The sequence below is a fragment of the Abramis brama genome (genome assembly GCF_963993115.1).
Source record: "Abramis brama genome assembly, chromosome: 9".
Lineage (NCBI taxonomy): Eukaryota > Metazoa > Chordata > Actinopteri > Cypriniformes > Leuciscidae > Abramis > Abramis brama.
The window spans coordinates 20,991,599-21,016,180 of record NC_139971.1 but is presented as its reverse complement, the minus strand read 5'-3'; the positions used below and the strand labels follow the sequence as shown (position 1 = coordinate 21,016,180).

General features: G+C 39.8%; 4 protein-coding genes across 7 annotated transcripts; 1 reads left to right on the top strand and 3 right to left on the bottom strand.

The window, feature by feature from the left end:
* Nucleotides 1-6,160: 6,160 nt before the first annotated feature.
* LOC311089078 (extracellular calcium-sensing receptor-like) lies at nucleotides 6,161-11,319 on the bottom strand. 4 transcript variants are annotated; one of them, XM_084123527.1, is made up of 7 exons: nucleotides 11,140-11,319; nucleotides 9,867-10,049; nucleotides 9,336-9,630; nucleotides 8,385-9,170; nucleotides 7,965-8,186; nucleotides 7,754-7,877; nucleotides 6,162-7,542 (listed from the first exon to the last, which is right to left on the bottom strand). In XM_084123527.1, the coding sequence occupies exons 3-7, from the start codon at nucleotides 9,612-9,614 to the stop codon at nucleotides 6,629-6,631; spliced, it is 2,325 nt and encodes a 774-aa protein (XP_083979653.1). In that variant the 5' UTR covers nucleotides 9,615-9,630; nucleotides 9,867-10,049; nucleotides 11,140-11,319; the 3' UTR covers nucleotides 6,162-6,628. The 4 variants fall into 4 exon arrangements, with proteins under 4 accessions (XP_083979651.1, XP_083979654.1, XP_083979653.1 ...); XM_084123526.1 differs by having other exon boundaries at nucleotides 9,867-10,017; XM_084123525.1 differs by having other exon boundaries at nucleotides 6,161-7,542; nucleotides 9,867-11,319.
* Nucleotides 11,320-14,294: 2,975 nt separating this feature from the next.
* Nucleotides 14,295-17,861, bottom strand: olfcv3 (olfactory receptor C family, v3; the record flags this gene model as incomplete). Its single annotated transcript, XM_084123530.1, has 6 exons — nucleotides 14,295-15,277; nucleotides 15,366-15,489; nucleotides 15,800-16,024; nucleotides 16,126-16,941; nucleotides 17,181-17,469; nucleotides 17,635-17,861. 6 exons carry the CDS (start codon nucleotides 17,859-17,861, stop codon nucleotides 14,379-14,381), a joined length of 2,580 nt encoding a protein of 859 aa, XP_083979656.1. The 3' UTR covers nucleotides 14,295-14,378.
* Nucleotides 17,862-18,307: 446 nt separating this feature from the next.
* LOC311089502 (extracellular calcium-sensing receptor-like) lies at nucleotides 18,308-22,002 on the bottom strand (the record flags this gene model as incomplete). Its single annotated transcript, XM_084124224.1, has 7 exons — nucleotides 18,308-19,209; nucleotides 19,390-19,513; nucleotides 19,683-19,907; nucleotides 20,059-20,868; nucleotides 20,984-21,272; nucleotides 21,428-21,589; nucleotides 21,998-22,002. 7 exons carry the CDS (start codon nucleotides 22,000-22,002, stop codon nucleotides 18,308-18,310), a joined length of 2,517 nt encoding a protein of 838 aa, XP_083980350.1.
* A 550-nt stretch (nucleotides 22,003-22,552) lies between these two features.
* On the top strand, nucleotides 22,553-23,944 carry LOC311089501 (general transcription factor II-I repeat domain-containing protein 2-like; the record flags this gene model as incomplete). The annotated part of the gene is made up of 1 exon (XM_084124223.1): nucleotides 22,553-23,944. The coding sequence occupies one exon, from the start codon at nucleotides 22,553-22,555 to the stop codon at nucleotides 23,942-23,944; it is 1,392 nt and encodes a 463-aa protein (XP_083980349.1).
* Nucleotides 23,945-24,582: the final 638 nt, after the last annotated feature.

The following is a 24,582-nucleotide window of genomic DNA, read 5'->3' as shown; positions in this document are numbered from 1 at the left end:
CAAAATAGCAAACAAGTCCAAATCCGATAATCCAAGAATCGTGGTCACAAACAGGCAATATCACAAAACCAAAATAGGGATAAGCAAAACATTCGAAAGAGACAGGGTAAATTGGCAATACTTCGCAACATGATGTACAAACAACATTGCTTATAACTGATAGGAACAGGAAGTGATGTGGCAGTATTCAGTATTCAGGGGATGGCTCCCTCTGGTGGTTGAAGGACTGAATGGCAGATGCAGATGTTACAGAATCCCCCCTCCTATGAACACCTCCAGGTGTTCTTCGTGGACGTCCCCTTGGTCTGGGTGCCAGTTGATCAGGGTGTGCCTGGTGAAAATCCTGGATCAAGGATGGGTCTAAGATGTCCTTGGCAGCCAGCCATGATCTCTCTTCTGGGCCATAGCCCTCCCAGTCCACTAGGTATTGCAACCGGCCCCCACGACGCCTGGACTCCAGGATTTCCTTTACCAGGTAAGCCGGAGCTCCATCAATCTCAAGTGGTGGGGGGGGTTCTCTCTCCTCCGTAGTGGGGCCGGAAGTAGGGTGGACCGGTTTTAACAGAGATGCATGAAAAGAAGGAGATATACGATAATGAGCAGGAAGCTCTAGCCTGTATGTAACTGGATTAATTTGTCGTAAGATACGAAACGGGCCTACATACCGTGGGCTGAGCTTCCTGCTGGGCAACCGCAGCCGTAGATCTCGGGTTGACAACCAGACCTTCTGCCCCGGCTGGTAGTTTGGATGGGGACGCCTCCTGCGGTCTGCTTTAATTCGCTGGGCTCTGATTGCCCTCTGCAGTCTCACATGGGCACTGTCCCACACCTGTTCACTTCTTCTGACCCAGTCGTCCACCGCAGGCACCTCCGAAGGTTCTCCAGACCAAGGGAACATGGGAGGCTGATACCCTAGAACACACTTGAAGGGGGTGAGTCCTGTAGATGAATGGGTGAGTGAATTCTGTGCATATTCCGCCCAAGGTAAAAAGTCACTCCAACGTTGCTGCTCTCGACTGCAGTAAGATCTGAGATACCGCCCCAATTCTTGATTCAACCTCTCAACCTGTCCATTAGCCTGGGGATGATAGCCAGAAGTTAAGCTTACATTTAGGTCCAATTGTTTACAGAAAGCTTGCCATACACGGGATGTGAACTGTGAACCCCTGTCAGAAACTATATCCTCCGGTATTCCATAAGCACGAAAAACATGGTGAAATAACGCTTGTGCAGTTTCCATTGCTGTAGGTAAGCCTTTTAGTGGAATTAGCCGACATGCCTTTGAGAAACGATCTATAATTGTTAGAATTGTGGTGTTACCATTGGAGCAGGGCAGATCTGTAACAAAATCTACAGCCAGATGAGACCAGGGGCGCTGAGGGATTGGCAGGGGTTCTAGAAGACCAGCTGGTAGTTCCCGGGGTGTCTTGGACTGAGCACACACACTGCAAGACTTGACATACTCAGAGACATCATTAATTAAATTAGGCCACCAAAAGGAGTTACGCACCAGTTCAATTGTCCATTGAATGCCAGGATGCCCGGAACTCAGCGATGTGTGCACCCATTGCGTGATTCGTTGGCGAAGAGACCTTGGGACAAAATGCCGGCCAGAAGGACATTCAGGAGGAGATGGCTCTGTCTGTTGTTCTCGTTGTAATTCTTCCATCATATCCCAACGAATCGGTGCCACAATGACTGAAGGAGGTAGAATTGGTCCTTGGCAGCAGGAAGTTTCATTTGAGTCATACCTTCGTGAAAGGGCATCAGCCTTACTGTTCTTGCTTCCCAGGCGATAAGTGACTGTGAACTGAAATCTTGTAAAAAATAATGACCACCGGGCCTGTCTTGGATTGAGACGCTTTGCACACCTGATATATTCCAGATTCTTGTGGTCTGTAATGACTTGAAATGAATGGCGAGCTCCCTCCAACCAGTGTCTCCATTCTGCCAGTGCTGCTTTTATGGACAACAGTTCCTTATTACCAACATCATAGTTCCTCTCTGCAGTAGTCAGTTTCCTGGAGAAAAAAGCACAAGGAAACAATTTACCTGGGTTACCATGTCTCTGAGATAATACTGCTCCAATGCCAAAGTCAGAAGCATCTACTTCCACAATGAATGGTAAGTCCGGATCTGGATGTTTCAGGATTGGGGCTGTAGTAAAGCTGGTCCTTAGGGCTTCAAAGGCCAACTGTGCATGCTGAGTCCATAACAATTTCTTTGGTTTTCCCTTAAGTAGCGATGTAAGGGGGCTTGCGATGGTACTGTAATTGCGGATAAACCTCCTATAAAAATTTGCAAATCCCAAAAATCTCTGCAATTCCTTGACCGTGGTAGGATGTGGCCACTCCGTGACAGCTCTGACCTTTGCTGTATCCATCTCCACTCCTTTATGACTGATCTTGTATCCAAGGAAGGTGGTGTTAGAAACGTGAAATTCACATTTCTCGGCTTTGACGTATAGATGGTTAGCCAGCAGTCGAGACAGGACATTTCTTACATGATGGATATGTTGCTCACGTGTCTTAGAATAGATCAAAATGTCATTAATGTAGGCAATGACGTAGTGGTTCAGAACATCACGGAAAATCTCATTTATAAATGATTGAAACACGGAAGGAGCATTAGACAGGCCATAAGGCATAACAGAATATTCATAGTGCCCCCTGGTGGTGATAAAAGCTGTCTTCCATTCATCACCTTCTCTGATTCGGATTAATTTATAGGCACTGCGTAGATCTAATTTAGTGAAGATGGTGGCTTCTCGTAACTGTTCTAATGCAGAAGGAACTAATGGGAGTGTGTACCTGTTCTTAATGGTGACTGAATTGAGACCACGGTAATGGTTCCATAAAACTTTCCACAAAGAAAAAACCGGAAGCAGCGGGTGAGGTGGAAGGACGGATGAAGCCAGATTCCAAAGCCTCCTTGATATAATTCTCCATGGCTTGTGTTTCAGGAATGGTTAGTGGATAGACCTTGCTCTTAGGGGGTGCAGTGTTGGGTAACATTTCAATTGCACAATCCCATGGGCGATGAGGAGGTAGTTGGGTGGCTTTGGTCTTGCTGAAGGCCTCGCTGTAGTCAGAATACTCTGGGGGAATATACACATGATCATTAGTTACAGGACTCTCAATACTTGTGGTTAGACAAGGGTGTTGTGTCCGAATTTGGAGGCAACGTGAGAAACAATGTGGTGACCATTTTGTGAGCTCCTTGGAACTCCATGAAATCTGTGGGTCGTGAATGGTCAGCCATGGATTTCCTAGGATTATCGGATGCTGGGGCGTTGATGTCACATACAAGGAGATGGTTTCTGAGTGAAACAGGCCTATCTTGATGGTAACTGGAACAGTTTGATGAGTAATTCCTTTTCCAATAGGTTGACTATTAATGGCTGTAATGTTAATCGGTGGTATGCAAGGGATAACAGGTAATTTGAGTTCATGGACCAGTTCATGATGAATCAGATTTAATGCTGAGCCAGAGTCAATTAACGCTGGAACACATTGAGAAGAATTAGCATATGTGAGCGTGATAAGAAGAGAAAAACATTTAGTCAACATCATAGGCAATGGGGTACTAACTTTGGTTTGGACTGGTTTACTAGGGCATGAACGACACTGATGACCCGGCTGACCACAGTAGAAGCATAGCCTGTTCACTCTGCGTTGTTCCCGTTCTTCCACAGATACCTTGGTGAATCCGATCTGCATGGGTTCAACTGGTTCCTGAATATTGGTAGCTGGGATAACATTTGAAGTTACCAATGAACTTGGTGGATTATTACGTTGAAGATTACCAACCTTAATAGCCATTGAGATGAGTTGACTGAGATCTGAACCCACATCCTTGCATGCCAGCTCAGCCTGTAATGTATGACTCAGACCCTGCTTGAACACTGGTTTCAACGCAACCTCATTCCAGCCACTTTGTGCTGCAAGCGTACGAAACTCAACGGCATAATCGGCTGCTGAGCGATTTCCTTGACGTAACTGTAGCAATTGTAAAGAAACATCTCTTCCTCCCGCGGGATATTCAAAGACTTCTCGTATTTGTTTGGAGAAATAATCAAACAAGGTTCTCAGTTGGTCGTTATGATCCCAAACAGCAGATGCCCAATCGAGGGCTTTTCCAGTTAACAGTGACATCATGAATGAGCACTTGATTGAATCTCTGAAAAAAGCCTCCGGCTGATTCTCAAAATAGATAGTGCATTGACGCAAAAACCCTCTGCATCTTTCAGCTGTGCCATCAAACTTGTCAGGTAAAGAAAATCTTACCGTATCATGCCTGATCGGTGGAAGAGATTGAATGTACCGTGTGAGATGTTCGTTTGCAGCCCGTAGAGATGAAAGTTGGCCTTGAAAATCTGTGATCCTTTCATTTTGATAGGCAAACGCAGCCTGTAGTTGCGTTATCTCTGCTGGATTCTGATCAGGCGAAGTATTCTGTGACGATGACTGACTCGGTTGAATGTTTGAATCCATATGCAGTGCTTTATTTCACACAGCAGTACAAACAAATAGATAATCAAGGTGAGTATCGTAGTCAACAAATGCATGGTCGATAACAGTAGAAGCAGTCCAAAATAGCAAACAAGTCCAAATCCGATAATCCAAGAATTGTGGTCACAAACAGGCAATATCACAAAACCAAAACAGGGATAAGCAAAACACTCGAAAGAGACAGGGTAAATTGGCAATACTTCGCAACATGATGTACAAACAACATTGCTTATAACTGATAGGAACAGGAAGTGATGTGGCAGTATTCAGTATTCAGGGAATGGCTCCCTCTGGCGGTTGAAGGACTGAATGGCAGATGCAGATGTTACACAGCACTGCGCATAGCTTATGCCTACATGGCACAACAAACCTGGTGTTCATTATATTATATATTGTTGGAAACATTTGTGTGTGTGTATTCTGTGAATTTTAAAAAGCAATTTTAACCAGAAAAATCTAAAATGTATTCCCAAAATCGTGCAGGCCTTTCTCTTGATATCAGTATGTTCACTTTTTTTTTCAGGGCCCAGATGCCACTGAGGACTTCAGTGAACATGAACATGGTAAAGTGAAAATCAAACACCTTGGAAATGAAAGGTATGTACAATGTTTTTAGGAATGGCACAAAGGTCTCTGTCTTTGGATCATTGTTTTCAATAAGTGCTTTTTTGGCATTTGTTGTGTGTATCTTTGGACTATGTTGTGTTGTAAATAAATCCAAACAATTTAAAAGCCATTCTTTTTTAAATCTCCTCATTTACAGTATTGTGCAAGGTTGCTCAGAATGACAGGGCCTGATAGCTCCTAATAGGGCCGTTAGGGGAGGGTCTTTGTCTTTCTCAGGTGTGAAAACAATACATATTAATGACCTCTGCATAAAGCTTTTTCACACAAAACACGTCGTAAATTTTTTAAATCAATACATTGTCTTATCTGAATGAGCAGTCAGGGTGATTTTCACATAGTTTTAGAGCAAATATTCTAGGCTACGTGATACAATTTTCAAAAGTCTTGTGAAGAAATAATCAGTATGGGTTTCATGGCCTTATTTCAGTGAGAATTTTTTTTTGTATTTTCACAAACCACGCATAAATGTCATTATCTCAAAACTACAAACTTTTACATACATGCTGCTGATATATTATCGTAGCAGAGTTTGTGCTGAATACAGTGTAATTTAGCCATGAAAATGTCACAAGTAACAGAAATAACCAGAAATGTCAGAGCATGTCAGAACACCTCCAGGGCCCAGAAAACAGCTCAGACCTCAGAGGGTTAAGGTGATAGCAGCCTAATCCTGCTGCTGTCCATATCATTAACGTTAATCAAAGAACACAAGACAAAGAGAAAATCACTCTCTGCTCTTGACTGAATAACTTTTGCAACTTTAATATTTAATTAAATTTAACTTTAATAAATCTGTATTCAATTTATAATTTATGCAGTGATGACTGTTTGATTATTCAATTACTTTACCTGTTAGACCTAACTGAAAATCTTAAAAGGTTAGTTCACAAAAAAAAAAGATATCAAAAAAAGTTGAAAAAACAAATTTTACTGAAAATTAACTTGTGATCACGACAAGAGACCATTGAAAAAATAATGCATGACCTCATTGACTCCTTTCTATTTTTCTTTTATTAAAAAAAAAAAGAAAAGGAAAAAAAAGCTTGTATTTACATTTTATGAAAGCTTATGGTATATGGCACAAAAGCCTGTTTCCATTTCTGTAATAATTTATTGGCTGATATTTCATATTAATACATTTTTAGGTTACACGTATAACATCACAAATATTAGAATATTATAAAGCAATGTTTTATAAAATACTTTTTATTTGTATATCTGTATATTGTATAACTCAGAAACATGCTGAATCAAGTACACAAGATTATACATCTGTTCAGACAACAAGTGTAATTATAAAACTATATCAGTGCAAATTTACCTTGAAATTCATTTTGATAAGTTTGCTGTTCTAAACTGTTTTTGTAACAATCATACAGTATAGCACAAACATGTGTAACAGTGATGTCAGTTGATGTCAAAGCTTACGCATTAAAATCAGAATGTATTATATCTTATATTAAACAGTTGGCACTAGAGTTGTGTGTGTCTCAGAGGGCTTTTGATGGTACTTTTCCCATTAAATGTTTTTTGGTATTCTGCTCTGGTCTAAAAATTATAATGAAACACTTAGGGGCAAAAATACAGAGAATCAGACCAAAGCTAGAAGCTAAAATTGCAAATATTTCCACAGCTACAGTAAATTTCCCTGGAGAGCTGACATAAGCTGGAACAAATGTGATCCAAACAGCACAGAATATGAGCATACTGAATGTGATGAATTTAGCTTCATTAAAGTTATCAGGCAGCTTGCGGGCCAGAAAAGCTAAAATAAAGCAAAGGAAAGCTAGGAGGCCAATATAACCCAGTACAGCCCAGAAACCAATAGCTGATCCTAAACTGCATTCAAGAATGATCTTTTCTTTGTAGTGTTGCATATTGTTGTAAGGAAAAGGTGGAGATATTGTTAACCAAAGCACACATATAAGGATCTGTACAAGAGTAAAACCAAAAACACTGAGTCTCTGTTGTGCAGGCCCAAACCATTTCATGACATTACTTCCTGGAAGTGTAGCCCTGAAGGCCATTAACACCACTATTGTTTTCCCCAGAACACAAGAGATACAGAGGACGAAAATGATCCCGAACGCTGTGTGACGCAACATACAGGACCACTCAGTGGGCTGACCAATGAAAGTAAGTGAACAGAGAAAACACAGAGCCAATGAGAAGAGCAGCAGAAAGCTCAGCTCTGAGTTGTTGGCTTTTACTATTGGAGATGTCCTGTTTTTATAAAACACTAAAGCCATGCTCAAAGCCACTAAAGCCCCGGCCATAGAAAAAACAGTGAGGATGATACCAAGGATCTCATCCCAAGACAGAAACTCCACTGGTTTAGGAAGACACTTGTCATTCTCATTGTTGGGCCAGGACTCCGGAGGGCATGGATAACAATCTATAGAATCTGGAAAATGAATTAATAGTTAAATTACACACAGATGTGTTGGCAATGCGATGGACACACACACACAAAAGATGATAGAGAATACCATAATTTACTGTGGGTTAGAATGACCGGCCTTGAACAGAAAAGCAAGATTGCTTTTCTTTTGGGGGCATACAAGATGCAAAGAAAATGGATTCTTTATTTAGCAGAATAAGCCTAAACAAAGTACCTGTCTCATTGCTGATCGCTCCTTCAGCACAGTCAATGCAGTCATAACAACAGACAGGTCTTCCTTTTTGCACAGCCTTCCTAGTGCCTGGAGGACAGCTCTCACTGCACACAGACACAGGCACCTGCAGGAAGACAAGAACACAGCACTCACAGATATTCACAGATATTCACAGTTAACTTACACATGAACAGAATAAAACAATGTATACCATTTCCCTGCCATCGTTCCAAATGATAGCTGTGCTCAACCTGAATTCTTGTCCTTTAGGCTGCGATGCATCATATTGACCAACTGTAACAAAATCAATTGAACCGTCTCCCTGAAGCTGCCAATTCACAAGTTCATAGGTGGCCACGGGGTCTCCATTGGTGTCAAATGAAACAGAATAATTATTTTTGGTGAAGTTTACTCGCTTGAGCTGATCAAAAACCTGCAGGGTGGACATTCAAAATTCAGATGTATTTATGACATTGTGTTGATTGAAATATAATTTGATAAATTATCAATGCAGAAATACTGGGTAAGATTCTGAATATATACAGTATATATATATATATATGTGTGTGTTGTTGTTGTTTTTTCTTTCTCTCATTTAAAATCAGTTAGATTTTTTTATTTGAAAACGTACCTGCTGGGGCTCAGCTTTTATGTTTTTGTCACAATGCTTTTCCTTACATACAATGCCATGCAGGGCATGAGCTATAGCATATGTGGCTTTATACACCATGTTAGTGATCCTCAACTGGGACGTGTCTGTGTACGGGTTCTGTAATGCGCGCAGGTCCTCTGTGCCATCACATGCTGGCATACCAGTAGAATAACCTGTCTGCCGTTTTAGACTACAGCTAAATGAGTTTTCCCAGAATTCTGTCAGCAGGGGAAATTTCAGCGCCTGCTCTGGAGACAGGTCAAGTAAAAAGTTACGAAATCCCGGGATAACAGACCGCGGGATTCCAAAGCCTACAGCACCGATACACAAATTAAACCGCAGCATTTCTGGGTCTGTAACCCACGCCTCGCTGCCAATCCACTGCATCGGAGGAGGAGGCTGCTGACTCAGCTCTTCTAAGAGGATTCTCATGTCACCTGAGGCCAGGAAGGCAACTATTACACGAGCCGTTGATCTGCGAATGACATCAGCAACTCTTTTCAGTTTACTGCGTGGCTGGGTCCTGTAGTAGGCCTCAGAATACTCCACACAGATTCCCTCCTCCTCCGCAGCTTTCAGGAATGATGCCATGCCATTGTTCCCGTAGTCTGAATCACTGCGCACAGCCCCGATCCACGTCCATCCGAAGTGATTGACCATCCGTGCCAGTGCGGCCGCTTGATGGTGATCGCTGGGGATGGTCCTGAAGAAAGTAGGATACTGCCGCTTGTCACTGAGACACGCGCATGTTGCGTAATGACTCACCTAGTTTACCGTTAAGGGAAAGTGAAAAAGTAAGCAACCGAACAAAAAATCAATTACATACATTCTATTGGTCGTTCTTTGTATAAATGGAGTAAAAGATCTATATCTAAACTACATTTGCATTTATTTTTAAAATGACATGAAGTAATCATATTGAACCCGCACCTGTGGAATTCCAAATGGACCGAGAAGTCTTGAAATGCTTATAGACGGCGTGGAGCCAGATTCTGCGACTACTGCTGTAACAGCTGCAGATTTTACACAGGAATCAGTGTCGTTAAATATGAGATCTAGTCCGTTGGCAAGCTGAAAGGCTACTTTGATTGCCATTGGCACAGAAGCACAAGAGTCATATATATGATACCCTAAAGTTATGCCTGGCAAGAGATCAGAGCTGTTGTTGATCTCATTGATGGCGAACTCAAAGGCACGAACAAAGCGCATCTCTCTAAAACCCACGCTGTTGAGATAAACACAATAAATAAATAAAAATACAATAGAAAAATAAATATACTTTTACATGAAAACAGTTACACATATGAATTCTCATAACTTTATCACATGATTATAAACATCAGATAATATTTTTTATGAATATATGAACATTCATATTTTATTGATATAAAATTATAATTTGAACAATTTCAATATCAACATGTTATATTACGAGTGATATTCCATACTATATATGCTAACCTCCCACTGCACTCTAGTGGTTGTGGCCATCTAGTATAGAGGTGCTTCTCTGTCCTCAGATAGTCATGAATAGAGAAAACCCCTCCAATAACAAAGTCTCCATCCTTTAAGAGGGCAGGTGGCTGAGGGTCACTTTGCAGGATGCAGATGCCTAAATTAACCCCAAACACAGCAGGACAAAGTCTGCCAATGCAAAGTACTGTAACAATTAATAAAACATTCATTCTCTTGTTTAGGACAGTGAGCTCTCCAAATATCGGGTGAGCATTGCACCATGTTTAAATAGCCAAGATTGTTCTCTGTGGCAATGAATTTGCAAGGGGAAATGTAAGAGGGTGTGGTTAATATATTTGAATGCTGTGTCATACATAATGTCATTATGTGCTGTGGGTGTTCATAAAGTTTCTTTAAAGTCTTTAAAGTCCCCCCACCCCCTGTCAATCCCATGATGAATGTTTTACATTCAAAATTAATTGTTAGGGGAGACCAGGGACAGTTGCAACACTTTTTGCATTTCTCTCAGTTAGAGAGAGACTAGACTCTCAGTCAGAGACTATTTGGACTAGACCAACCAAATTTGTATATATTAAACTTGCATCTGTCTGCTAATTACCCATACCATTTAAAGATGATTATATATAACATATCGTTCACAGTATTTATTTGAATGGAAGAAGTCAGATGTTGCAACTGACCCCGACCCAGGGGACGGTTGCAACACAACCCAGGGACGGTTGCAACACGTTAAAAATACCTATTTTTTTATTTTAGCTTTTTGTCTCAATGAGCATATAATTCTGAAAATATTAACTGTTTTAGGCCTACTATAATATTATAGTATTATTTATTTAAATAATATTATTGTAGCCTATAATTTATTTATTTAGTCATATTTATCAAATAACAGTTATTGCGGGTTTTTTTTTTTGTTTATGTATAGAACATAGGCCTACATAGATTCAGTGTGTAGGTGTTACAGATGCTATTCAATCTCTCCATATTTCAGTGTCAGACAGGAAGAATTGAACATTTTGCAATGCAACAAACCTTTATTACACATGCAATTTATAACTTGTTGCAACTGTCCCAAACCCTATCAGCCATGACAGAACATCATGTGTCTGCTAGACACACTGACTTTGACACATGCTAACCATGTCACTTAGAAGTCAACAAAACAATAATTCAAACTAAGTAAGTTTTGATTAATTCATACAAAATGTGTGGACAGTATGACAAAAAATATATCTCATGAAAAAATTTACTTTCATACCTCCAAAACAAGTTTTGTTCAATAAATGCAGCAGCAGATGTTGAATATGTCTACTGTCTTCTTAGTGGGGGGAGGGTCTAACTGTGCATGTACAGTATGAGTGTCATCACTCTAGCTTGTTTCTGATTGGAGAAAAATGACATGTTGCAACCATCCCCATGTTGCAACTGTCCCCGGTCTCCCCCTATATTTTGTTCTCTCACCATCCTACTTATTTTGACAAGTTTACAATGAGATCTGTCCTTAACTTTTTTTCATTTCATATCACATATTTTAGTAATCATCATAAATTAGGAATCAGTCATTCGAAAGCTTATGAACACAAAGTTCATCCTGTGAAAACTGTTTTGAAATTGGATGACATTGCGTTACCATGGAAACGGTACTCTAAATTCTTGGGTACATCCCCTAGTGGGCGGTGTCAAGTTTCATATTACAAAATGTATTTTAACTACTTTATAATCAAAACCTTTTCTAATCTTGACAAAACACATGCTTTCAGAAAGGTCTGAGTCTCAAGTTTCCATATTTTGTGATAGAAGTGATATTTGGACAGAAATGTATTAATTTGTTACAGGAGAAAAAAAAAAAAGGAAAGAAAAAAAAAAATCAATGGGATGTGGGTGACACCCGGTGGCTATTTTTGGGACAGTGCCTAAACAAAATCTCATTGGAACTTTTTTGTGCAATTTTTGTGATATCAACTTCAAATTTGGAACACAACTTGGATAGACATATGGATTTGATTTTTTAGTAATTCTAGAGTAAAAATTATTTAGCAAAATATTTATTTATATAAAATACAAATATTTAGTACAGAACATTTGGTTTACAGTATATTTAAACTTACATAATTGTTTTATACTTTCATTATTTGAAGTGCAATAATCTGCTGAGTGTCTTCTTTAAAACAAGACCAAATGTAGGTCTATATTCCAAAGCATTCTTGAATTACAACCATTCACAAGTGCATTTTCACGACTATTCTCAAAAAGGGGGTGACAGTTAAGGTTACCAGTTAAGGTTACAGTTAAGGTTACAGTTACCCTTACCCGTCACCCCCAATTTTGGCAAGAGCTGCATACATGACATACCCAAAATAAAAAGGTTGCTGCTCATAAGTCATTCTGAATAGACACATAACCAACATATATTTAGAAAGCCAACCCTTGAGAGTTTATAGTTCAAGACTCAAAATTAACCAGACTGTTATTAATATTGAGATATATAAGCTCAAACATAAAAACAAAAACAACAAATATTAAGAATATATTTATTAAATGTATAAAAATATTATGTGAATTTAGGATAGCAACTTATAACCACAACTAAAGTGTAGCCACAACTGTGGTCATGCTTCATTTCAAGTCTGAGGATGATATCTCTAAAATTATGCATTTTATGAAGCCTATTGTGAGACCATGTCAGGGGAGAATTTGGAGAATTCTCAGAGAAGGCAAACAAGTTTCTCACCAAATAGTTTATTGCCCTCTAAACACCTATTTACTGTCTCTGAATAATGTCTGGCGAAAAGAAATGGCACATTCATGTTCTTTTCATTTAAATCGACCAAGCTTTCACACCTGTGATGGTCTTCATCATTCTTTTATCCTTATTCTTTTGTTTGAATGCAGCCATTATAGCTTTTCTTCTGGCATAATGCTTAGCCATTGACACATAATGTGTAACCCCCATATACGAATAATCCACCTATTAACTTAAGCCTTGTTGTTAGAAAACAAACAACTAAAAAATATTCTTGGAACTTTTAATTGCGAATTATAAAAAAAAAAAAAAAATGATTGTATGGAATAGACAGCTCCTGCAGCAGGTGCATTAGCACAACAGTTAGCCTCAAGCTACATGACACAATTCAATTTATTAATATTACACTTTTATTTAAAGCTCACTTTAAAACACCATCGAGTGTTTGTATCATATTCCGGTCGCGGTTTATAATGGTTTCAAGTCAGAAAACGATTTTGAAATATGTTATTTTTAGCATTTTATATGAAGCTATGGGCTATATGCTTATCCTTACCTTTATTTTTTATTCATATAAAAATACCCCAAATCGCACGAAAATAACACACAAAACACACATACTTAAATCGTGCATTTATTAGAACCTGTTTCGGTGAAGAAATGTCACGTTCGCTTTGTTTATCATGAATGTGCAGAATCAGGAAGTATACACAGGACGCGTCATGCAGAAGAGGTCACGTTGACTCACGTGAGATGATTGACGGCTGGACAGCCGAATCATATTTCTCCGAGGTCAGCTCTGACGCAAACCAGGAAGGGGAGACACACAACAAGCTCCGTGCGCTGTTTCAGCTGTTCAGATTGCATTATTCAGTGGAAAATGAATAGAAATTGTATTCTGTATTGGCGAAATATTTTACTAACATATGATAATTAATCAATATTTCTCCAAATATGCGCACGTTTGTAATAATTGCCCTGGCGGATTCTGTTATGTATTTGAGCACAAATAAACCGGAGAAGATGAGAATGGATGTTGTGTGAGTGATTAATTCTATTCAAAATAACGAACGTTACAGATTAAATATTTTGCACTCCTGTCATAAATTAAGAAATTAATGTCACTGCAAACCAGTTTAATCATAAACAGTGGTCAAATATCGAAGCTGGAGTCTTAAACCTTCCTTATGATGCTGATTTTGTCCAGATCAAGTAAGAGTGTGATGTTTTAAAGAGTAATGCATTTTGAACAACTATGATTTGGGATCACCAGTGATCCCTGCCAGGCAAGGGGTCATTTGTCTCACATTCTCAGTCTCTAGCCTGAACTTCTTGTCTTTTAGTTATTATTATTATTAGTATTATTATTTGTAAAGGGCATGGCTGTAGTATCCCTGTAGAAGTGTAGGTCTGAGTTTGATTGTTACATAATAGTCCTTTATAGTTTGTTGTTTGTAGTGTCCAGTAAATTGATATACTCTTACAAATACCCATTGTTGAAGCATTGTGTTATTACTGTATGGTTGATTTACATGCCTCAATGTGTACACTTGTTAACAATAAGACATCAAGTACCACTCATAGTACAATCTAAAAAAAAAAATGCAGTAGTATTCATATTAATAAAGCAAAAATTATATATATATAAAAAGTGTTTATTCAATTACTGTTAATTTGCTATTTTTGGTTATTTATTTCATATTATTTCTATTTTTTTTTCACTTTGTACTGGACTCAAAACATGATCAGTTGTATTATTTGTCTTTTCCCATTAGATGTTGCTTGGTGTTTTTCTCAGGCTTTAGTAAAATAATATAAACCTTGGGGGTGAATAAGCAGAGGAGCAGGCCAAAACTAGATGCTAAAATGGCAAAAATTTCCACAGCAGTTGTAAATTTACCAGGTGAACTGACATATGCAGGTACAAATGCCAGCCACACTGCACAAAATATAAGCATGCTGAAGGTTATGTATTTGGCCTCATTAAAATTGCCTGGTAACTTTCGCGCTAAAAATGCCAGAAAAAAGCAGACACAAGCCAAAAGGCCTATGTATCCCAACACACACCAGAATGCCAGATCAGAGCCCACACTGCAATCCAAGATGATCTTGGACTGTTGATATTTAGTGTTTCTATAGGGGAAAGGTGGGGACGCTACAAGCCAGACAGTACATATGACCACTTGAACTAGAGTGCAGCAGAAGATGATGATTCTCTGCTGTATTGGGCCCAACCATTTCATTATATTGTTTCCTGGTCGGGTAGCTGTAAAAGCTGCCAGCACCACTAAAGTCTTGCCCAGGATGCAGGATATGCAGAGGGAGAAGGTGATGCTGAAGGCAGTGTGTCGTAGCATGCAGGACCAGGATGTGGGTTCCCCAATAAACACCAAAGCGCATAGAAAACATAGAGTCAGTGATAACAAGATGAAGAAACTGAGCTCTGAGTTATTTATGCGTACAACAGGAGTGTTTCTGTAATAGAGAAATACAGCAAACACAGCTAAAGTGAGGCAGGCCCCCACTACAGCTATTACTGTTAGGGTCATTCCCATTGCATCATGGGATAGGAATTCAACCACTTTTGGAATACACATTGTTCCATCAGCATTTGACCAGTAATCTTCAGAACAGGCCATACATTCTAATGAATCTAAAGAGAGGGAAAGACTATAAAAATGAGGATAAAGGTCACAGTTTTTGTTTTGTTTTTTTCCCCTGAATTATTGAAGTTCTCCAACCTGTCTTATTACTGATTTTGCCACTGTCACAAGGTACACAATCAAAGCAACACAGTGGCTGGCCACGACGGACAGCCTGCCTGAATCCCGGAGTGCAGCTGTTGCTGCACACAGACACCAGCACCTGCTTAACAACACAGCCACACATATATTAATGTATACAAGTGTATATTAATAATGTTCCTATAGGTCAATAGCATTATTAATTATTTGAAAAGAAACTAATTTGCTACTAACTAACCTGGATATATAATGATAATAGTATATTTAGTATAGTTAATTTTGCCTTTTGCATTTCCTTCCCACAGACAGATCTTCCATCTTCAGAATAACAATTCTTTCATGTTTCAAATTGATACTTACCTCCATTTTACCCTACAGAACTTCAGAACATGGAATCTCATGTACTGAAATACACTGTGAGAACAGCTTGCCTCAGTCTGATGTCCGGGCCACATGATAGCCTTCTCTTGGATAACCAGTTCTTGGCCAGATTCTTGTGCACCATCGAACATCCCCACATTAACAAACTCAATATTTCCTGCTGAGCCCTGCTGCCAGTTTATGAGGTCATAAGATGGGATAGAATCGCCTTTCATGTCAAAGTTCACTGTCTCTCTTGAAATAGTGAATGACACTTCTTGGAGATACTGCTGTAACTGCGTTTAGGAGATAAAAGACTGTTTGCATTAGTTCAAGTCATAACTTTGTGCAGAGTTAATTTAGCATTAATCATTTAAGCACTCATTATTTTGAGTACCTGCCATGGGTAGACATTATGTTCACTTGCACATGTGGAGTTTTTGAACGGCCCTTTCCCAGGTGTACAGTGAAGAAGGTTGTGCAGGGAATGAGCAATGGCATACACTCCTTTATAAACATTATAGGAAATGCGGGGGCTAGAAGTATTAAAATAGGCAGAGTGCTGCACCCTAACAGTCTCCTGCCCTGTACAGGAGGGCAGATGATTATTTAAGCTGGAACTGTTGGGCGAACAGTCATATAAAGCCCCCCACAGCTCGTAAACCAGAGGATTTGAGGGGTACGTTTGTGGGTTCACTGTTGTGAGATACTCACTTAACCCAGGAATTTGGCCCTGTCGTATGCCAAATCCCATGGTCCCTCCAAGGAAAGGGTAATATTCACTTCCTGTGAACACAGAGGCTGTAACCCATGCCTCACTAGCAATCCACTGTATCCCAGTGACATTCTGTTCCATGTAGTCTCTTAAGAATGGTGTGAGCTCCCCTTCAGCTGAGAATACCACTACAACCCGAGCAGTGGAGTGGCTCATGACTCGAATGATTTCCAGCGCCCTCTGATGCTCGTATAACAGAGGAATCATCTCCTGATAAGCAACACATATGCCTGTATCCTCTAACTCCTTCAGTAAGCCCTGAAGGGCAAAGCGACCATACTCGTGATCTCCTCGTACCACTCCCACCCAGGTCCAGTTAAAATGCAGCAGGAGTTTTGCAATGGCCTTTACTTGATAGGCATCACTAGGGATTACTCTGAAGAATGTAGGGAATTCTCTCCTATCACTAAGACATGCACATGATGAAAAATAACTGATCTGTCAAGAGAAAAAATAATAATTCTGTAACAAGAATATTATTAGATCTTAGGTTGCACTGCATGGTTTTAATTTACACAGCTAAGACTGTGTACATGGTTAACTCTCCATTACTGAACATTTATTTTTTCGCAATTTATTCTCTATTTAATTATTTTCTCACAAAAAAAGCATACACAAACCACAACACACTTTAAATTAACACAAAAATAATTGAAAATGTTTATTTTTAGACTCACCATTGGTATCCCGAAAGGCTGCAAAAGTCTTGAAACTACAATAGACTGAGCTGACCCGGATTCTCCTATGATAGCAAGCAGTGGACCAGGACCTGCACACATGGGGCTTAATTGCTCATTTGGCCCATTTAGAACAGCTACTGCTGATCTTTGCCCAGTCAGAGGGTATGCACAAGAGTCAAAGATTTTGTAACCCAGAGTGTATTCAGGTAGAAGATCGGCTCGCTTGTTTATTTCCTCCACAGCAAGTTTCATTGTAAGGGCCCAGCGGAAAGCTCTCGGATCAAATCTGCAGATGAAGTAAACAGAAAGAATGAAATAAAAGGCATCTAAACTTAAGTTGTACACGTTTAAATATTTATATCAAAACACTCATTTAAGATATTTATACCCTACAAATATTATATTCTCTAGGCAGTTTAAAAAAAAAACAAACAACATTTTTGTTACTCACCCATTACATTTGATTGGCCCCGGTTTGTAAGTACAGTTGAGATCTGGCATTTCCTGATTGTAGTGCAAAGGAAAAATGCCACCTATTTGAAAATCTCCATTAGCCATGAGGCCTGGCTCAAAGTCACTTTGCAGGACACATTTAGAAGCATCTCCAGGAGTGAATGCACTGAGATGGTAAACCAGAAGCCACAGGCGAAGGACAGTCATGCTCTCTAATGGCTGCATCCCTCAGCATGACTACAGTGGGCAGGACACCCTGTTATATATATCAGACACAGATCTTCATGCATCTCATTATGTGTCATGGTCATATGCCATCAGAAGGATTCAAAATACTGATATTCATAAATATGCTTTATTAATATGATTCCTTTTTACAACAGTAGCGCAACCCATGACCATATACATTGTATTCATTAGAAAGAGTAAATTTGTTTTAGGACATGATACAATTTTGTGGTGTATGTAGTCTCATTTTAAGTATATACAAGTATTTACACAGTCTGTTTCCTATATACCTATATGAAGATATCAGATTAGAATAATAACATTCTTAACATATCATATTAGATAATAATTATATATTATTATATTAATTTATGGTAAAATTATATTTTAATTTAAATTCAATATTTTTTGGATACTTATTCCACATTCAACATCCCATTGCATCATTTAATAACTTTTCCCATGAGATGTTGCTTGGTGTTCTTTTCAGGCTTCAGTAAAATAATGTAACATTTGGGGGCAAATAAGCAGAGGAGCAGGCCAAAACTAGAAGCTAAAATAGCAAAAATTTCCACAGCAGTTGTAAATTTACCAGGCTGGCTGACATATGCAGGTACAAATGCCAGCCACACTGCACAAAATATAAGCATGCTGAAGGTGATGTATTTGGCCTCATTAAAATTGCCTGGCAACTTCCGTGCTAAAAATGCCAGAAAAAAGCAGACACAAGCCAAAAGGCCTATGTATCCCAACACACACCAGAATGCCAGATCAGAGCCCACACTGCAATCCAAGATGATCTTGGACTGTTGATATTTAGTGTTTCTATAGGGGAAAGGTGGGGACGCTACAAGCCAGACAGTACATATGACCACTTGAACTAGAGTGCAGCAGAAGATTATGATTCTCTGCTGTATTGGGCCCAACCATTTCATTATATTGTTTCCTGGTCGGGTAGCTGTAAAAGCTGCCAGCACCACTAAAGTCTTGCCCAGGATGCAGGATATGCAGAGGGAGAAGGTGATGCTGAAGGCAGTGTGTCGTAGCATGCAGGACCAGGATGTGGGTTCCCCAATGAACACCAAAGCACATAGAAAACACAGAGTCAAGGACAACAGGATGAAGAAACTGAGTTCTGAGTTATTCACACGGACTATAGGGGTTCCTCTGTTGTACAGAAATATCCCCAGCACTGTGACAGTCAGAAAGGCTCCCACTATAGCTATCACAGTCAGCGTGATTCCCATTGCATCATGGGAGAGAAACTCAACTACTTTCGGGACACACACTGTTCCGTTTGCATTGGACCAGTAGTCTTCAGGGCATGACAGACAATCTACTGAATCTAAAAAATAAATAATAATAATAATAATAATAATAATAATAATAATATTCACAGTGCATGTGAGAGATTTAGAATTTAAACAACTACATGAATGACAGTATAAATAAATGCAAGTAAATATTTATACATAATACACAATTATAAATATTTATCACTCAACATGCAGTAAGGTGCATCTACCTGTTTGATTACTGATCTTGCCACTCTCACATGGAACACAGTCAAAGCAGCACAGAGGTTGCCCACGACGGGCAGCCGTCCTGAACCCTGGGACACAGCTATTACTGCACACAGAGACGGGTACCTATGAAAAAAAAGTAAATATAATCACAAATTTCAATGTATTTTCTGTATGTTTTCCTCTGTTATACGCAGCATACATTAGCAAATGTTTTTGATTGAAAGCAGCTCAAGGACACCATAGTGAGATATTTAAAAGAACAACAGATTGCAGTGCACAGTTAACACCTTGCCTTGTTCTGTTGTTTAAACCACATAATGGCATGTTCCTCAATCACCAGTTCTCTCCCAGAATGCTGAGCACCATCATACAGGCCCACTTTCACAAACTGAATATCCCCACTTGAGTGTCTTTGCCAGTTTATCAAATCATAATATGGAATTGAGTCTCCTTTATTATCAAAGTTAACATTTTCTCCGGATACTGAGAAGGAAACATCCTCAAGATAATGCTGAAGCTTTAGAGTACAAAAAAAATAAATAATAATAATAATAATAATATTGTTTAAAGGACCAGAAAAGACCAGATAAATTACACAATTAAATTTGCTATGAAAAAAGTCACCGAAATTGAAAATGTTCCAAGTATAAAGCCTAAAACAGTTTTACCTGCAATGGGAACACATTGCTGAGGTTTGCACATGAGAAATTCTCAAATGGACCATTTCCAGGCCTGCAGTGAATGAGGTTATGTAGAGAATGAGCAAAGGCATACACTGCTTTATACACATTGTAGGTCACACGAGGGCTGGACGTGTTCATGTAGGCAGAGTGTTCTTGTCTGAGAGTTTCTTTCCCAGTGCAGGAGGGCAAATGACTGTTCAAGTTGGATGTGGAGGGGGAACAACCATACAGAGCCTCCCACAACTCCTGAACTTGGGGGTTTGAAGGGTACCTTTCTGGGGTCACTGTTTTGAGGTAATCCTGAAGACCTGGAATGTGTCCTTGACGTATTGCAAACCCAATTGTGCCATCTAAGAATGGGTATGTTTCTGCTAACAGTGAAGCTGTTACCCAAGCCTCACTTGCAATCCACTGAATTCCTGTGATATTTTGAGTCACAAACTCTCTCAAGAAAGGGTAAAATTCCCCTTCTACTGAAAAAACAACAACTACCTTAGCTGTGGATTCCTTCATTACTTTAAGAATCTTTAGGACTTTTTCTTGGGTGTAGTCTTTTGGGATCATTTCATGATAGGCCAAACAAATGTTAGTATTTTCAATTTCTCGCTTTAAGCCTTGTAAAGCAAATCTGCCATAGTCATGGTCTTCAGTGACCACACCAATCCATGTCCAGCCAAACCTTTTTAACAGCTGTGCAATAGCTTTGACTTGATAATCATCATTGGGAACCACTCTGAAAAATGTTGGGAACTGTTTCCGATTACTTAGACAAGAGCAGGTTGAGAAATAGCTTATCTATAAAACAGAAGAAAAAAAATGAATTACCATAAAATACATTAAAATAATATATGCATATTGAGCTTATGTTTCCAAGATACAGAACATAAACAGAACAGAAATAACTTATTACCATGGGTATTTGGAAGGGTTGCACAGTTCTGGAGAGAACAATGGATTGTGAAGATCCAGATTCCCCTATTAATCCTAATAAAGGGCCAGCCCCAGAGCACATTGAACTCTGAACAACATCCTGCCCATTCAGTACTGCTAGGACTGCTTTCTGAGCCGTTACAGGAGTAGAGCAAGAGTCAAAAATCCTGTAAGCCAGTGTATGATTTGAAAGGAGATCTTTTCTACTGTTTATCTCCTCCACAGCAAGCTTCATAGAAAGAGCCCAGCGGAAAGCTCTTGGATCAAACCTACATTTAAAGCCACAAAAATAACTTTGTAAAATTGCTTTTAGAATATTGGTTTACCATCTTATTTTTTGATTTTGGGAAACGGAATACAAATTAAACAGCAGGCAAAATACTGAATTGCCCAGAAATTATTGGAAAATAGCAAATATCCTTACCCTTGACACTGTGCTGATAAAGGTCTCTTTATGTAGTCTGTTGATGGAAGTTCTACTCTATAATGTAAAGGAAAAATTCCTCCTATTGTGAGGTCTCCACTAGACAAGAACACTGGAAGATCAAAGTCATCCTGTGGAGAGCAGGTTGAAGTCACAGCTGCTCTAGAAAGGTGAAATACAGAGACAAAAATGTAAATCATTGTTCTATCAAGCTCCAAAAAAACTAAGAGAGCTAAGAGATGTTTCTATGTCCAAAAGATTTTATATGGTTAGCTACCTTGCATATCATTATGTATGATGTCTCCATGGGTTGTTACAGAATTTGCTAAATTAGGTGGCGTGTAATAGCAACCATGCAGCAAATAACAAATGAATATGTCAAATCTAATTTAAATATGACGCCTCATCAAAAATTAAAGCTATATTATGGAACTTTTTGAGTAAAATTTAAATAGTGAATATCATAAAACCATTTTCCAAATCATGTGTTTGCCTTACCCTAAATCTCCATAAGCCTATGATAATTATTTATATTTTAGAGTTGTCAGGACAGATTTCAGGAAACTGCACTTCATCATTCGTCTATGCCAGGGGTCACCAAACTAAGGCCCGCGGGCCGACTCAGGCCCGCCACCCCCCTTTGACTGGCCCCCCAGCCCCTCTTCCCCCCACTACTTGAACCGGCCCAGTGAGGCAATCCCCAAAAGTCGTCATGGCATATTTTTTTTAATTGCTTTTTGGAAAATAATAACATGTCTGCATCTGGTATTTTGTTGATTTTTTTTCAGTTAAAAATGTTTGAATTTTCCGAAATTTTCGTCACCCGACATGCTCGAGATCAAGCAGTGACAGACAATGCACGCGCAGAGAACTGTCAGATAACGGTCAGTGTTCAGGACAGCAAAATGGTTAGCGTTAAACGAAAAGTTGATAGAGAGTGCAGAGTTGTCAAAGAACAGTGGACCAACGATTATTTTTTTGTTCAGTGTAAGGACCGTGCCGTTTATTATATGTAAAGAAAGTGTGGCGGTTTTCAAAGAATATAATCTGCGTCGTCACCACGAAACCCGCCACAAAGAGTATGCTAGCTTGCGAGGGCAAGCAAGAGAAGACAGGATTCGGAGGATGAAAGGCGGACTGGCTGCACAACAGAATTTATTCCTTCGCCAAACTCAGGTCAACCAGGCTGCTGTCCGAGCTAGCTATAAGGTAGCTCACCTACTAGCTACCCATGGAAAGCCGTTTACTGATGGGGACTTTGTTAAAGAATGCATACTTGCTGTGGCCGAGGAGGTGTGTCCCGACAAGAAGGATGCGCTCAACGCGGTGAGTCTTTCCACAACTACTATGACCAGGCGAATCGAAGATTTGGGGGACAATGTGTATGACCAGCTGAATGAGAAAGCGTCAGAATTCGAGTTTTTTGCTTTGGCCATGGATGAGAGTAATGACGTGCAGGACACAGCACAACTGCTCATTTTTATTCGTGGAGTTAGCGCAAGCTTTGAAGTGTCTGAGGAGCTGGCAGCTCTAAAATGTCTCACAGGTACTACGACAGGAGAGGATATTTTTGTCCAAGTGTGCAAAACAATGGAAGAGTTGAATCTACACTGGTCTAAATTGGCCAGCATCACTACGGATGGCGCACCTAGTATGGTTGGCACAACGAGGGGGCTAGTATGGCGCTTGAACAGCGAATTCGAGGAACGAGGTCTCACCCCCCCACTACAAGTCCACTGTCTGATTCACCAGCAAGCACTATGCTGCAAAGTTCTGAAGTGGGCGTCTGTCATGAAGGTGGTTGTGCACTGTGTCAACTACATCCGAAAACATTGGCTGAAACACAGACAGTTCCAGGCCTTTCTCTCCGAGCTTGAGTCTGACTACGGGGATGTGCTGTACTACACAGAAGTTCGATGGTTAAGCCGAGGCAGAGTGTTGCGCCGTTTCTATGACCTGCTACCCGAAATCAACACCTTCCTGCAGTCTAAAGGTGAAACGGTACGAGAGCTGACCGAGCCAGAATGGAAGTGGGACCTCGCGTTTTTAACTGATGTGACTGAAATTTTGAACCACCTTAACGTGCAGCTCCAAGGCAAAGGGAAGCTAATCAGTGACATGTATTCCCACATCAAAGCGTTCGAGGTCAAACTAGTGCTGCTTGTGCGACAGGTCCAACAGCTGGACTTCACGCATCTCCCTGCCACCCAAAGCTACAGCGCTGAGAAACCAGCTGTCCCGTTCCCAGTCGAAAAGTGCAAGGATGCACTGGAAATGCTGCAGGGAGAGTTCAGTGCGCAGTTCCGTGAGCTTCATGTCAACGGTAAAGGAATACACTTGTTCCAGAACCCCTTTGCTGCCGACATAAATGATGCCCCTCCCTCTCTTCAGTTTGAACTAGCCGAGTTGCAGAATTGTGCGATATCCTTAAAGACGCGTTCAAACCTGATAGTCTCATTGAGTTCTATGCTGCGCTCCCAGAGGAAACCTACCCACACATCAAACAGCATGCAATGAAGATGTCCACAGTTTTTGGCAGCACCTACATCTGTGAGCAAACCTTTTCCCGCATGAAGCAAACCAAGAATCCAACAAGGAACAGACTCACAGATAAACAGTTGCATCAGACCTTGAGACTGGCTACCACTAGCCTGCAACCAGACATTGAACTTCTCACCAGCCAGAAGCAAGCACACAGTTCACACTGATACGGTAAGCACACTGATTTTAATGAAATAAGCAAGGCAAGTTTATTTATATAGCACATTTCATACACAATGGCAATTCAAAGTGCTTTACATAGAATAAATTAAAATAATAAAAAGAAATAAGAATAATTAAAACAGTTTAGAAAATTAAAATATAACATTAAGGCTCTTTTAATTTGCTACATATTTTGTACAATTATGTCACAGAGAAAAGCAGACAGCAGCACGTCTTGCCATTTACTGAATTTATGGTGCTTCTTGTGTTCAATCTGTCATCCCTCCATGCCAGGGCTCCAGAAGGCACCCTGAAGTGAGGAGAGGAGATTGCTGTTGCTGACCCCATTCCAAAGACAGCACAATTCATCAAAGTACAAATCCAGCTCACCTACATATACTACTGATTTTGATTCCCATAATTCTGTATTATTGTTGTGCTTTAGTTTTGAG